The 15288-nt window shown below is 40.1% G+C and overlaps 1 protein-coding gene across 4 annotated transcripts in view; it reads left to right on the plus strand.

Moving 5' to 3' along the window:
* The window catches only part of AGL15 (AGAMOUS-like 15), a 41206-nt gene that overhangs the window by 13446 nt on the left and 12472 nt on the right, over positions 1-15288 (plus strand). For 3 of the 4 annotated variants that reach the window (XM_077385579.1, XM_077385581.1, XM_077385582.1), the window contains exons 2-5: positions 516-591; positions 3482-3546; positions 3656-3755; positions 3862-3903. In XM_077385579.1, coding sequence (XP_077241694.1) covers positions 516-591; positions 3482-3546; positions 3656-3755; positions 3862-3903 — 283 coding nt within the window. The remainder of the gene's footprint in view (positions 1-515; positions 592-3481; positions 3547-3655; positions 3756-3861; positions 3904-15288) is intronic. The other variant, XM_077385580.1, reaches the window with a different exon arrangement.

Below are 15288 nucleotides of genomic sequence, written 5' to 3' on the forward strand. Positions count from 1 at the left end.
CTTTTAACATGTAGTGTGTGCTAGATATGCTCCAAAGAGCTTTGTAGGAATTTGGATTTTATAATTCTTTTTTTTATAATTTACGGCATAATAGTAACTTGATGTAAAAAATTCTAGTTGAATAATACTTGTAGGAATTTGGAGTTTATATTTCTTTTCTTTTATAATTTAAGGGATGATGGTAATTTGATGTAAAAAATTCTAGTTGAATGATACAATCGTATGATAGACTTGATGTAGTGGTTTTTCTTCTCTCATGGAAGAAGTTGTCTCCCTTCTCAGGTTACGACGTTGAATCAGAGCATTCCTATATTATCTGTAGGATTGACAGGGCAATTATAGTTTCATCTTGCTAGAACATTACATGAAATATTGTTTTAAATGTTTGGGAAGGTTTAGTGCCTATTTTTTTAATGGACATCAATTGATATTTTCCAATTAATGGTACTCCCAAGTCCTCAATTAAAACTTTATAAGGTATACTGACGTTGTTTCTTTCTCTTTTCTTTGTGAAGCATGAAAAGAACACTTGCGAGATACAACAGAAACTTTGATTATTCTGAGCCTTCTTCAGCACTGTATGAGGTCGAGGTATCACATGTTTGTGTATTTTCTTTGCATTAGTGGTTATATATCTATATACTATATAGCAGAAGAGAAAAGAAGAGAATTTTTTGAAAATTCTATGAGAATTACGCATCACTTTTTTTGACTTTTTTAACAAATGCACCCATTCAACTCACATATTTTCAATCCTACCCCCTCCTTTATGCTTTTAACAAAGGCACCCATTAAAGCCATATAATTTCAATCTTACCCCCCTCCTTTATGGTTTTTTATTAAAAAATCTATATGGTGATCTTAACCATCCGATTTAAGAGGAATTATGGAAACCTCTATAGATTGGAGGGCTAGGATTAGCCTATGGAAATGATTTTTGGGGCACAACCTATTTATGTTGTGTTCCATCACATGGACGGTTTGGATCAACTTATGACGTGGTCCGTACAGTTCTTTGTCGGCCCGTGCATCGCACGGGGTTTTTTACTAGTATATATATATATGAGGAAAGTGAAGCAGCTACACCGCCGGTGTAGCTAACTTAGCTACACCGCCGGCTTAAAATACAATGGACCCACATTGTTTTGGTGATCCAAACCATTCATTTGATTGGCCCTCACATAGATAGGCTGTCCACCAAAAATCAGCTCCATAGGATCATCCCAACCCTACGATTTGTGGAGGCAAAAATGAACGTGTAAAAACCTTCACAAATTTGTCCATTTTTGCCTCCATAGTTTGAAGGGTTGGGATGATCCTATGGAGCTGATTTTTGGTGGACAGCCTATCTATGTGAGGGCCAATCAAATGAATGGTTTGGATCACCAAAACAATGTGGGCCCATTGTATTTTAAGCCGGCGGTGTAGCTTCACTTTCCTCTATATATATATATATATATATATATATGAGAAAACGGTTTCTACACACAAGTGTAGATGAGTTATCTACACACTAGCCCATCAAATGAATGCTTTGGATCACCCAAACAATGTGGGCCCCCACTGTATTTTAAGCTAGTGTGTAGATAACTTATCTACACTTGTGTGTAGAAACCGTTCTCTCTCTCTCTCTCTCTCTCTATATATATATATATATATATATATATATATATATATATATATATATATATATATATATATATATATAGAGAGAGAGAGAGAGAGAGAGAGAGAGAGAGAGAGAGAGAGAGAGAAGGGTTGCTGCGCTCGAGCCTCGAGCACAGAAACAGGGGGGTGGGGCCATTGGGGCGGTGATCCTAAGCATTCATTTGGAAGGCCCCATCATGGATGGGGGGCCTACCAAAAATCAACTCCATTGGATCACCAATGGGTGTCCATTTGTGGGGCCAAAAATGGACAGATACTGTTTGTCCACAAATCTGTCCATTTTTGGCCCCACAAAAGGACACCCTAAGGTGATCCAATGGAGCTGATTTTTGGTGGACACCCTACCCATGAAAGGGCCCATCAAATGAATGCTTTGGATCCCACCCAAAATGTGGCCCCACCCTGTTTCTGTGCTCGAGCGCAGCAAATGCATGCTCATATATATATATATATATATATATATATATATATATATATATATATATAGAGGAATAAGATTGTACGCTCGACCGTACCTAAAGTTAGGTACGGTAGAGTGCCAAATCACATGGGTCCCACATTTTTGGTGAGCATCTAAACCATTCATTTGCAAGGCCCCATCATAGATAGGGTGCATACCAAAAATCAGCTCCATAGGATCATCCTAACCCATCCATTTGTAGAGGCCAAAATGGACAGACAGTGTTTGTCCACAAATCTGCCCATTTTGGCCTCCAGTTTTGGAGGGGTTAGGATGATTCAATGGTGCTGATTTTTGGTATGCACCCTATCTATGAAGGGGCCTTGCAAATGAATGGTTTAGATGCCCACCAAAAATGGGGGACCCATGTGATTTGGCACTCTACCGTACCTAACTTTAGGTACGGTCGAGTGTACAATCCTTTTCCTCACATATATATATATATATATATATATATATATATATATATATATATATATATATGAGGAAATGGTTTGTGAGCAGCTGTTCAGATAGTTATCTGAGCATAGAATTTTAATACAAGGGTGGACCCACATATTGGGGGTGATCCTAAGCATTCATTTTGAAGGCCCCATCATAGATGGGGTGTGTACAAAAACCAGCTCCATTGGATCATCCTAACCTTTTCATTTGTGGAGGGAAAAAATGGGCAGATTTGTGGACAAACAGTATCTGTCCATTTTTCCCTCCACAAATGGACACCCTAAGATGATCCAATGGAGCTGATTTTTGGTACACACCCCATCCATGATGGGGCCTTCTAAATGAATGCTTAGGATCACCCCCAAAATGTGGGTCCCACCCTTGTTTTAAAATTCCATGCTCTGATAATTATCTGAGCAGCTGCTCAGAAACCATTTCCTCACACACGCACGCACACGCACGCACACACACACACACACACACACACACACACACACACACACATATATATATATATATATATATATATATATATATATATATATCGGAAAAGTGTTTCTGGTCGATCGACCAGATAACTTATCTGGTCCGTCGGCCAGAAATACAGAGGGGGCCCACATTGTTTGGGTGATGCAAACCATTCATTTGATGGGCCATGACATAGATAGGGTGTGCCCAAGAAATCGTCTCCATAGGATCATGCTAACCCTTGATTTCTTGCACACACCCTATCTATATCAGGGCTCATCAAATCAATGTTTTTGATCACCCAAACAATGTGGGCCCACTGTGTTTCTGGCCGACGGACCAGATAAATATAGCCCACACACACACGCACACACACACACACACACATATATATATATTGAAGGTTTCTTTCAACTATTTTGTGTTTTATCCCCCAAATAGAAACGACATAGTAAGGAGCTAAACATTCTGAAAGATGAAGTTAGAAAGTTGCGAATGACACATTTGTAAGTCTGCTTTTATTTTGTTATACATTATGATTTTGAAGGGCACAGGTTAGTTCCTTAATTTATCTTCAAAAATATTCTTATTTCTTAGTTTCCTTCGTTTGTTTAGGCAGATGATGGGTAAAGATCTCGTAGGCTTGAGTTTGTCAGAACTGCAACACCTAGAACATCAATTGAATGAGGGGATATTATCTGTGAAAGACAGGAAGGTAATGAAGAAATTATGACTATTTTATTCTTTTTTTGTTATTTTATTAATTTATTGTTTCTTTGGCCTTTTATGTCAATTTTGAATTGAAAATTGTATTGTTCCAGGAGCACTTACTGTTGGAACAACTTGAGCAATCACGTTTACAGGTGCACTAGATTTCTCTAATGATATGTTAACTTTTACATTGTGACGGTTTTAGCATTTTCACGTATAGATTTAATAGGCTTCTCTCAAAGAAACCTTTTTTCCATTCAAATAGTCTTAACCATGGATTAAAATTTGCTTGAGCTAGTATTACATGTATGATTCGATTCAGTGTTTTTTTTTGAGCTAATAATTCAGAAAAACATGTTATTTTTGTATTACATAAAAGGATGTCTGCCTGTTGGAAAAGAATTTTTAAACATCTTTAAGGGTGTTTTAGACTTTAAGTAAGTTGTATGATAAGTAAGGCATTGTTCACACTGATTTTCGAGTAGATTGGATTAAATCTCGCTCATGTTTTGCCCCCTTTCTCTTCTCTCATGTCCACATGTATTCACTTTTAAATGGTCTTGGAACTGGTTGAGAATCAAGATCTCACGTTCATTCAAAATCCCTATTGATATTCACCTCCATTCATTCAAAATCCCAGATCTATCATTATTCTACCTTTCTTTTGTCTTTCAAACCCTAGATGTATAATCCTCCTCTCTTTCTTCTCTAGTAACTTCCATTTATATCTTACTATTCTATTTTGGTTTCTACCAAAGTTCCCACCCTTTGAAATTCCTTCGAGTCTTTCTTCTTTTCCTTCTTTTGTTAACTTTCACCTCCCTTAAGACTCATGCTAGAGATTAACTTAAATGAAAGTATTTAAACATAGGATAATCCCCACCACTGCGTTTTAACACCCAAGATAGTACCATCCTTTCAAAAATAATCTCTAATTCCCTCCAACTTCATGAGCTTTCAAAGCCTGAAGTCTCTCTATCTTCTGCTTGTGCGACCCCATTTTGAACTTCTCTTCCTCGCAAGTCATCTCACACTCCCTCCAAATACTCCTTTTTTCTTCTTCCAGATACTCCTTTTTCTTCTTACTCTCTATTTCTTCTTCCAAATACTCCTTTTTTCTATGCATTTAAATAGCATTTCATCCTTCCTTGCTTCTTCCTCTTCAAACATGACCACTCCATTCGCTATGTTACTAATGTTTTGAAAATTAGAATCGAGTCGTAAATCGTAATCGGGGTCAAATTGTATTGGATCGTAAATCGTATCGGAAAGCATAAGATTTATTCACTCATATATATATATATATATATATATATATATATATATATATATATATATATATATATATATATATATATATATGAGGAAATGGTTTGTGAGCAGCTGCTCAGATAAGCTTATGTGAGCAGGAGCTCACAAACACATGTGGCCCCACATTTTTGGGCTGGTCCAAAGCATTCATTTGGAAGGCCCTTCCATGGATAGGGTGTGTACCAAAAATCAGCCCTATAGGATCATCCTAACACTGCCATTTGTCGGTGTTGTCCCCATTGTTGTCATTTTACACCTCGTTGTAAGTAATGCCCTCAAGCGCATGCACTGTGCTTGACTGGTTGATTTCTTTGAATTCCTACTCCTTCCCTTTCTTTTTCCTTGTAATGGCAGGGATTTCGAAGGCTTCTTATATTGTAGAAAGGAAATTAGGTCTTTCAAAAAATTCTTATTTTCTTTAATACGAAACTTAATTTGGATAAATCACATGAATAGTATGATTGTACAATTTATCACCAAATCGTAAGATTCAATTGAAAATCGTAAGATTCATCCAAATTAAGATTCAAACATGGGATTTAAATCATTATGCATATTATTTGATTTGAATCGTAAAATCGAATTGTAAATCGTAAGATTTTCAAAACAATGCTTGTGACCATAAAGATTACCAATTGTACTATTCTCCTTTGGAAAGGCCAGATCCTTCCTTTTTTCTTTTTTTTTGAAATGGCAGGATGATTTCATTAAAAAGGAAGAGGGCCGAGATGGACCCCAACCAAAATTACAAGAGAAACAATACAACAACACCACAAAAACAAAACAATACACTTCTTAAGGTGGAAGGAAATCAAACCACTCCAACTCCAACCTCCTAACCCCACTCCTAGCCAAAGAGCCTGCCTCCTCATTAGCGGACCTCCGGATATGATTGAAAACAATAGATGAGCCCGCAATTAAATCATCTATTTCATCGAAAATAGAGGAAAATCTCCAAGGAGGAGCTACCAACCCCTTCAACCACCTAATCACATTCCAGGAGTCTCCCTCCACAATAGTGCTATCCATGCTATCTCCAGCAAGCCTTTTTATGCCATGATAAACCGCCATCACCTCGGCCTCCGAGGCATCATAAACTCCAAGAGGACCGGAATAAGCCCATACAACTTCACCACAAGCATCCCGACACACTCCTCCTACTCCGGACGGGCCCGGGTTCCCAAAGCTCAACCCATCAATGTTAATCTTGAACATGTCAATTGGCGGAGCCTCCCATCTATGAATGGTTCCAGGCCGAATCTCCCTACTAGAGCAAACAACCCTCCAACCCTCCCATTAGTCAAAAGCTCGCATATGAAATAGTGAGCGCAATAATTTTCATATATAGCCAATACGGAGATTTTGCAACCCCTTCAAGGACACGAGAGTTTCTCTCTTTCCATATCACCTACCATGTTGCTAGAAGACACAAATTCCACAATACTTTGCCTTTCTTCTTCCATGGCACAAAGGTCCAATGAAGCATCAACTTTGGAATAGAAAACGGAAAAATCCAACTAATGCCAAATCTCAGAAATATCAAACTCCATATCTGATGCGAAAAGGAGCAATGCATGAAGAGATGACCCACAGATTCACCATCATTCAAGCAAAGGGGACAATGGTCAACAAGCATCATACCACGCTTTCGAAGGAAGTTAATCGTTTGAATCCGATCGCGACATACCGCCCACCCGAAGATACCAACTCTAGGCGGGCAATGAAATTCTCACACCTTGGCTGAAATAGAGGATACACTGCAAGGCAACAAGCTGAAATAGAAAGATTTGACAGAGAAAAACCAGAAGATTCCGCAGTCCATATTCTTTTGTCCAAACCGCTTCTCTTAATATAGCACCCATCTAAAAGCTTAAGAAATTGGACAGCCGATTCTAAATCTAAGGCCAGATCCTTCCTATTGTCCATGCTTGGGAATTCTTGATCATCTCGCATCTAGCACCTGATGAATATGTGAGGAAAAGTGGAGGATAATCATAGATGAAGCAAAACATACCTTTGGGAGGATTATTCAGCCTATTGGCATGACTAGTGAAGGATCAATGTGTCATAGCGTAGTTGAACGCTACCCTCTATCCGACAGTTTTAGCTCAAATTTTGGATCTCACATTTGCGCATACCCTGTGGAAAGCTCTTGAAGACTTTGCTTAACATTCAGAGGCGTGTATCATGCAACTTTGGACAAATATTCATTCTTAGAGCAAAAGATCCTTGTCCGCACATTAATATCTACTAAAGATGAAAAGTTTGTTGGGTCATTTTATAATTTATAGAGATCAAACAAACCTTCATAGTAACAATAGGGTGTGTTGCACAGTGAATAACCTGTAAGAAGAGTACTTTCTTTTCAACACGTAGATGATGACCCGATCAGAGTTTCCATCCTTTTTTGACCGGTGACTTCTACTCATCCAGTATGATGGTATTCTGGTGCAAACCCGGAGGTTTGTGAATAACTACCAGAACTTTAGGAGCTCAATGGGACCAAATCTTCATATCCATACAATCATCCATAACCCATAAACAAATAGAGAAACATTTAATGGCAAATTTCAGCATAAATGAAGCATAAAATGGACTGTAAGCAACGAACCATCAATGATAAATATTTCTACTTCAAGCAGTTATTGAACATATCAAATAAATGACTCAAAGATAGGATTTAAAGGCTCAAATAACTGACTTTATTCGCTGATTCATTGCCATCCATAACATAAAAAAAAAAGATCTAGGGCCTAAAAAAATGACAAAAGGCTCAAAATATGCTAGGGTAACTTACTGGTAAGGTTCCTACGGGTTTCCAAAGGCAAAAGGGGTCCTAAAAGGGCTGAAATCAAGAAAAAATCTCATCATAAAAATTCAGCAGTCCTTTCACTTTGAATCTTGCTAGCAAAGAGACCAAGAGAATGGGGGAGAAGCTCGTGGTCAAAACTCCGGACAACAGCAACCTCTTGAAATATTGTTGATGAGAAGGATTCAAGAGGAGTAGAGGAGAAGAAAATAGCTAGAGATGAGGAAGAAGAAGAAGATAAGGAAGGTAGGGAGTTGGGAGATTCGAGAAAGGTGAAAGAGAGGAAATCAAGAGAAAGAGAGAGCAGCGAGGGCGAGAGATAAATGAGGGGGGCGAGTGAGAAAAGAGAATAGAGAGTGAGAGGGAGACAAAGATGGGTGAGAGTGAGAGATGACCAGAGAGTTAGGGTGAGAGGCGTGGAGAAAAGAAAGAAAGAGTGAGGAAGAAGAGAAAGAAGAGAATAGAAGAGAAGAATAGGGAGAAATAGATGACAAGAGGGGAGGAAAAGGAAGAAAATAGAGGAAGATAGAGAAGCAGAAGACTCACCACACGTGAGGGTGAGGGGAGGAGAAGACACCCATGGTGTGTTGGAGAGAAGGGGAGGCCGATGGCTCCTTTTTCTTGGATTTTCAGAATTCTTCAAAAACTAGTGCCCTCTTCCCCCATATCTCATATTTGTATGTCTTTAACTAGCCCTAGATGATGTGAATATCCCCAACATCAAGGATAATCCAATAATGTCAAATACATCCAAATAAACCAAAATAAATAAGTGCAAACATAATAAAATGGTGATCCAACGGTCGGGCCACACCAATTCTCCCCGAGTGGGAAGAACACGACTCCGTCGAGTTAAATCTGTGATTAGCTGGAAACGGCCCCATCATCGAACAAGGTATCGTCGATGTGATCCGTGGTGTGTATAGGTCGTCCATATATCTACAGTGTCCTTGATCTGATCCTCTAAAGTAGTTGCCCGAAATGGTAATGTACGTGTGTCGCCTGGCTCATGCTTTGGTGGGTCTACTCCGCCAATAATCGCTTGCGTCGAAAATATACTATCATTAAACCGCCCGTATTGAAAGCCTGCTCTCCGCAATGCTGATCTGCGGCTGTCTCACATTCATCGCTACTCGCACGAATCTGCTTCAATATCTCTCTTGGTATACCTCTTCCATGTGATGAATAAGATCCTCGGATTCAGCACTGATACGCCCGGTGCAAGGTATGGTGGTACGGCCCAACAATTGGGAATGGAAAATCTAAGGATGGCTTCATAGGGTAAAGAGGATCTACCAATGGTACTACCAAAGGAACTGTGATATGTGAATCTTGCTTGAGGTAAAAACATGTTCCATTGATGGTGTATCTTGCTAGTTAAAAAATTAGGTAAATCCCTTATGCTGTAATTAACCATTTCTGTTGGTCCATTTGGATGGGGATGGAAAACACTACTGACATGAAGTTCTGTCCCCATTTGCTCCATAAAGTTTCCCAAAGAACTGATACATCTGAAAAACCTAGCGACACAAATAGATATGAAACGAAACACATCTAGGAACCTATTAACAAGGATAATGATGAAGTCACGATTCCTAGCAGTCTCGATGATAGAGGAACCTATGACTGAACTTATTTTTTCATGAGTGCTCTCGAATGGAGAATGTGCGATGAATAGTGCCAACGACTTACTTTTTGGTGAAACACCCTTTTTAACTGACTCACGAGGTGCTAACACATTCCCAGACAGTTTAGGGGGATCCTTTACAGGACTTAAAGTGATGTGAATGCCGTCTTTCACAAAGGAGTATGTGTTCTTGTACCCATGATGGGAGGTCTTCTTTTTGTGTTTAAACTCTAACCCCATCCTTCTTCTCTCCCAACCTTCATCCAAACCCTCCTCAACCCAACCGCCCCACCTATTGTCCCAAAACCCTAGCTGCTGACCCATAAAACCCTAACCCTTCAATTTTTTTGGGTTTTTAACCCTAACCCTAGCCGCATATCCCTTTGCCTTCATACCCTAGCTGCACCATCACCTACTCCTCTTCATTTCCCCCTGCCTTCCCTAAAGCTCTAATCCTAGCCGCATTCCTTCACCTCCCTAAACCTAGCCGCACCTTCCAACCCTAAATCTTCATTCTTTTGTTTTTCAATCTCTAACCCTACGCTCTTAACTTCTCTATCAAATCAATCCCTAATCTTCATTTCTTTATGATCTTAATATAGTTTCTTCCCTCATCTTTTTCATTTGTTGTTGGTGGATTTGGTGATGGTTGTTGTTGGATTTGGTGATGGTTGTTGTTGATACCTTTATGGTGATCGATTTGTTTGTGATTGAGTTGTTGGTTGTTGACTGAGTTGTTCGTGGAGTTGTTGGATGTTCTTGGTTGCTGGCTTCTTTGGTGATAGTTGCATTGTTGTTGGCTGAATTGGTGATATTTCAACTTGTGATGGTTACTTTGCTACATGTGTTGTCGGCTCGTTGCTGTCGAGGGTTGTTGATGGTGGTTGTTGTTGATAATTGTTGATGGTCACTTTGATTGATAGTGACCTTTGTTGATGATGTTGTGGTGATGGTTGTTGGTGAGTGTGTTATTGTTGGTTGATTTATTGGAGCTTCTTTGTGGTGCAGTGGTGTGGTTGGTGTGTTGTTGTGCTTTGTGGAGGTTGGACGCTTTGTTAGTGTTCTTGGTGTTTGTATGACTTTATATTGAATCTGTGGGGCACTCACCTCTGCAAACTGCTGAGCTCAAGGCTGATGACATCCGTTTTGCTTCGTACACTGCCCAATCTAGTTATTCCCATGTCGAACCTTCACTTCAGATGAATTCCATAAAGTTGGATGGGACAAATCTCCCCCCGTGGAAAATGGTTGTCTACACTTATTTACTTGGATGTCAGAAAATCAGTTTTCTAGAGCGCGCTCTTCCGGCTACCACTGATTTGACTTATGATTAGTAGCATGAAGACGGTGTTGTGATCTGCTCTTTTCTCTAGGGTTGTATGGAACCCAATATTGTTACTTCCTTGATGTACCTTCAGTGTTCAAAGGAAATTTGGGATAGACGGCTATGATGTATTCTGGGGGTGATAATTTGACACGTATCTGTGACCAGTTTTCCGAATGGTTTAATCTTTAGCGAGGAGACAACCCGGTGGGAACCCATTACAGTGATTGATTACCTTGCGCTATGTTAGGAGCTTGATTTATTGTTTCCCTTTACCGTTGATCACGAGTTCTTAAAAAGCATCAGGAGTTACGTGTTGTTCGGTTTCTGGATTCATTGGGGCCTGACTATCTACAACTCCGACAACAGATTGTCAGTTCTGGTTCGATTCCCATCCCAGATGTTTTCTCCCGGGTCCAGCGTATGAGAGTAGTTCAGCATAATGACCCAATGGTGGATGGGTCTGCTCCTGTGACATATACTGGAACTAATGATGGTCATGGTGTGGTCGTTTTGGGCGTGGCCGTGACCGTGATGGTGGAGGTCGTGGACGTGGGTCCCGTTATTGCACTCACTGTCGTATGGATGGACATAATGTTGGGTATTGCTACGATTTATATCCTAAGCTTTGCCCCTACCGACCTGCGAGTGATTATGTTGCTGCTTCTGATAGTCTTTCCTCTTTCCATCTGTAACTCCTGACACCATGGTTGTCCCTCGTGCAGAATATGATGAACTTGTGCGTCTCAGGACAAAAGAAAGCAGTCAGCTGCCATGTTTGCACATAAAGGCAGCCCCTCATGTTTTCTCTCTGGTACTTCTGGATCATGGCTCATTGATTCATGAGCATCCCAATCATTTCTTTTTATGGGCCCTAGTACTGTTACTTTAGCTGATGGAACTACGTCCCTTGTATCTGAGATGAGTATAGTCTTCACCACATCGGGCCTTCAATTGTCTTTTGTTCTTTATGTCCCATCTTTTCCTGTTAACCTATTATCTGTTAGCCAATTGACGAAATCTCTGAATTATTCTATTTCGTTATTTTCCTTCCTATTGTGTTTTTCAAGACATGAAGACTAGGAGTCTAGGATGAGGGTTGGCTTGGGCTGTGAGATTGATGGCCTATATTACCTTGACCAGGAAGGAGCTGGCGTCGCACTTCATACGTCAATTGATGCTTATCAGCGGCATTGTCGTTTGGGACATCCATCTGCTGCAATGCTTAGGAAAACTTCTTATGTTTCAAATTCTTTTCCATCTTTTCATTGCGAGTCCTGTGAGTTGGGAAAACACCATCATGTGTCATTCCCTTCTCGAGTTAGTAGTCAAGTGTCTTGTCCTTTTGACCTTAAACATTCTGATGTTTGAGGTCCGTCTAGAACTACGCCATTAAATGGCTTTAAATATTTTATCATATTTGTTTATGACTATTCTCCTGTCACTTGGTTGTTTTTACTTAAAGATCAATCTCAAGTCTTTAATGCAGAATGGTGTTGCTGAGAGGAAAATTCGCTACCTGCTTGATATGACTCGAATCATTATGTTTAGATGAAAGCAAGGTTTAAAATTTCGGTTTCGGTACCGGTTTCGGAAGGAATTTCGAAATTTCGACCGAAATTTCAAAATTTCGACCGAAATTTCAAAATTTCGGTCAAAATCTGGTACATAACCCGAAATGATTATTTTATTTAATATTAAATTTCGGCCGAAATTTCGGTAAAATATTAAAAAAACAGTTTTTTTGGTCAAATTTCAGAAAAACTGAAATTTCTACCGAAATAAATGACCGTTTCGGTTTTGGTCGGTGTCGGTCTCCACCGAAATCCGAAATTTTGGATTTCGGGGGTCGAAATTTAAAACCATGGATGAAAGTTCCTAAAATTCATTGGGGGGATGCAACTCTTATAATATGCTACCTAGGAAACCGTCTTCCTTCCTCTATTTTATCTGGGAAAACACCGTTTTCCATTGATCTGTTTCCCTAGTGTCGCGTGTCTTTGGTTGTACGTGCTTTTTTCAGAATTTGTCTCTTGGTCTTGACAAGTTGGAACCTTGTGCAGAGAAGTGTATCTTTCTGGGTTACTGTTGTACCCAGAAATGTTATAAGTGTTATAGTCCACGTCTTCAGCAGACATTTGTCTATGCAGATGTCACATTTTTTAAAGACCAGCCTTATTCATCTGATTCCTCTCCTTCCTTATCGGTTGATGTTCCCAGTATTCCAGTTCCAGTCGTGGTGGGTTCTCCTTTGCCTCCTCTACTTATCTCTACAGTTGTTCCTGACCCCATCCCAGGCCCTACAGGGAAAATAGAGTCTGGAGTGCAAACTTATACTCAGGGATCTCGACAAGTTGTTTTCCCTATGAATGAGACACCATCTCTGACCACTACTGCGAATGAGGCACCTTCTCAGCCAGCTGATCCTCGTTGTCCTCCATGTATTTGTTCTCCTACTTTAGATTCACCATTGCATCCCATACTCGCTCTCGTACTATTGCACATCTCATTTCAAAGTTCGTTTCTTATGAGCATCTTTTACCATCTTATCATTCATTTGTTTCTAGCATGTCTTCGGTTACTTTGCCTAAGTTAGTTACAGATGCTCTAAATCATCTTGGGTGGCGGGCTGTCATGGACGCAAAGATGGCTGCACTTCACTCAAATAAAACATGGCAGTTGGTTCCTCTCTCTTTTGGAGCTCGACCTATTGGGTGCATTGGGTCTTGTGGTAAAGTATCTTCCAGACCCGTCTGTAGAGCGTGTCAAAGCTCACCTTGTTGCTAAAGGGTATACTCAAACATTTGGTGTTGACTATCCGGATACCTTTTCTCCCATCGCCAAGATTCCTTTGGTACGAGTACTCATCTCTCTAGCTGTTAATCATGGCTGGCCTCTGTATCAGCTTGATGGGAAGAATGCCTTCCTCCATGACGATCTTTTTGAGGAACTTTATATGGAGCAACCCCCTGGGCATGTTGCTCAGGGGAGTATGCCGTCTTCAGAAGGCAATTTATGGTGTGAAACTATCACTGAGGGCTTGGTCTGGAAGGTTTAGTACTGCAATTTTGCATTTTTGGGTTGAAGCAGTGTGTTGTCGATCATTTCGTGTTTAGTCACAAGGCCGCTGTTGGATATATCCTTCCGATAGTGTATGTCGATGATATTGTAATTATAGAAGATGACAGATCTGGGATACATAATTTGAAATACTTTCTCCAAGGGGAATTTTCCACTAAAGATTTGAGTCAGCTCAGATATTTCCTCGGTATTGAGGTAGCACGCTCACGTCAACGTCATGGCCTTTTTTTGTCACAAAGAAAATATGTGTTAGACATTTTAGAGGAGACTGGATCAATGGGGGTGAAACTTGCATCCACTCTTATGGATCCAAATGTTAAATATCTTCCTGATCAGGGTGAGTTGCTGAATGATCCTGGTCGATACAGAAGACTAGTTGGTAAGTTGATCTATCTGACTGTCACCCGGTCAGACATATCATTTACAGTGGCTATGGTTAGTCGCTTTATGAGTTCTCCACTTCACAATGGGTGGCTGTCATTCAGATCATCAAATATTTGAAGGGTACTCCAGGTAAAGGTTTGTATTTTAGAAAATATGGACATGAAAAGGTACAAGTAGGGGTGGACATGGTTCTGGTCCAACTCGAAGAACCGAACCGACCTATTTGGTTCGATTCGGTTCTGGTTCCAAAATTTTGGAACCGTTGGTTTCGGTTCGGTTTTGGGGTTGGGGTCCTGGGACCCAGAATTGAACCGAATCGTATATATGTGCGTGTGTGTGTCAAATGGGATTTGCTAGCCTCCTTCACAGAAGCACCTTTGCTGGAAGGGAGTGTTAAAACTAATAGTCTTTTTTATTTCATTAAAAATAAGAGGAGGGGGGGGGGATTTGAAAGAAAGGGGGCTGGGAAAAATAAATAAAAAACCCAGCACCAAACCGTGCCAACCCGTTCAAGATCGGTTCTGGTTTGGTTCGGTTCCAGGGTTCAATTATGGTTCCCAATATTGAGAACCGATAGGGATTGGTTCGGTTTTGGGTTTATCCCAGAACTGAACCAACCCGAACCATGTCCACCTCTAGTTAGAAGGATTCAGTGATGCAGACTGGGCGGGATCTCCTGCAGACAAAAGATCAACTACTGGATATTGCACGTTTGTAAGAAGTAATTTGTGTCATGGAGAAGTAAAAAAGCAAGACGTTGTTTCTAAGTCAAGTAGCTGAGTATAGGGCTATGTCCTATACAAGTGGGGAGCTAATCGGGCTTCGCTCCTTATTAGAGATTGGGTTCTCATCGACATCTCCAGCATAGTTGTATTATGATAATGGGGCAACAATTCATATTGCAACGAATTCCTATATTATATAAGCGAACCGAAACTCTCTTTTGCAACTATACTTCATGGATGTTTGTTTATCTATTTGATGACCCCCTCTTCTTGTTG

The sequence above is a fragment of the Tasmannia lanceolata genome, unplaced genomic scaffold (assembly GCF_043159265.1).
Source record: "Tasmannia lanceolata isolate RefF3 unplaced genomic scaffold, GAP_Taslan_0.1 ptg000007l, whole genome shotgun sequence".
Lineage (NCBI taxonomy): Eukaryota > Viridiplantae > Streptophyta > Magnoliopsida > Canellales > Winteraceae > Tasmannia > Tasmannia lanceolata.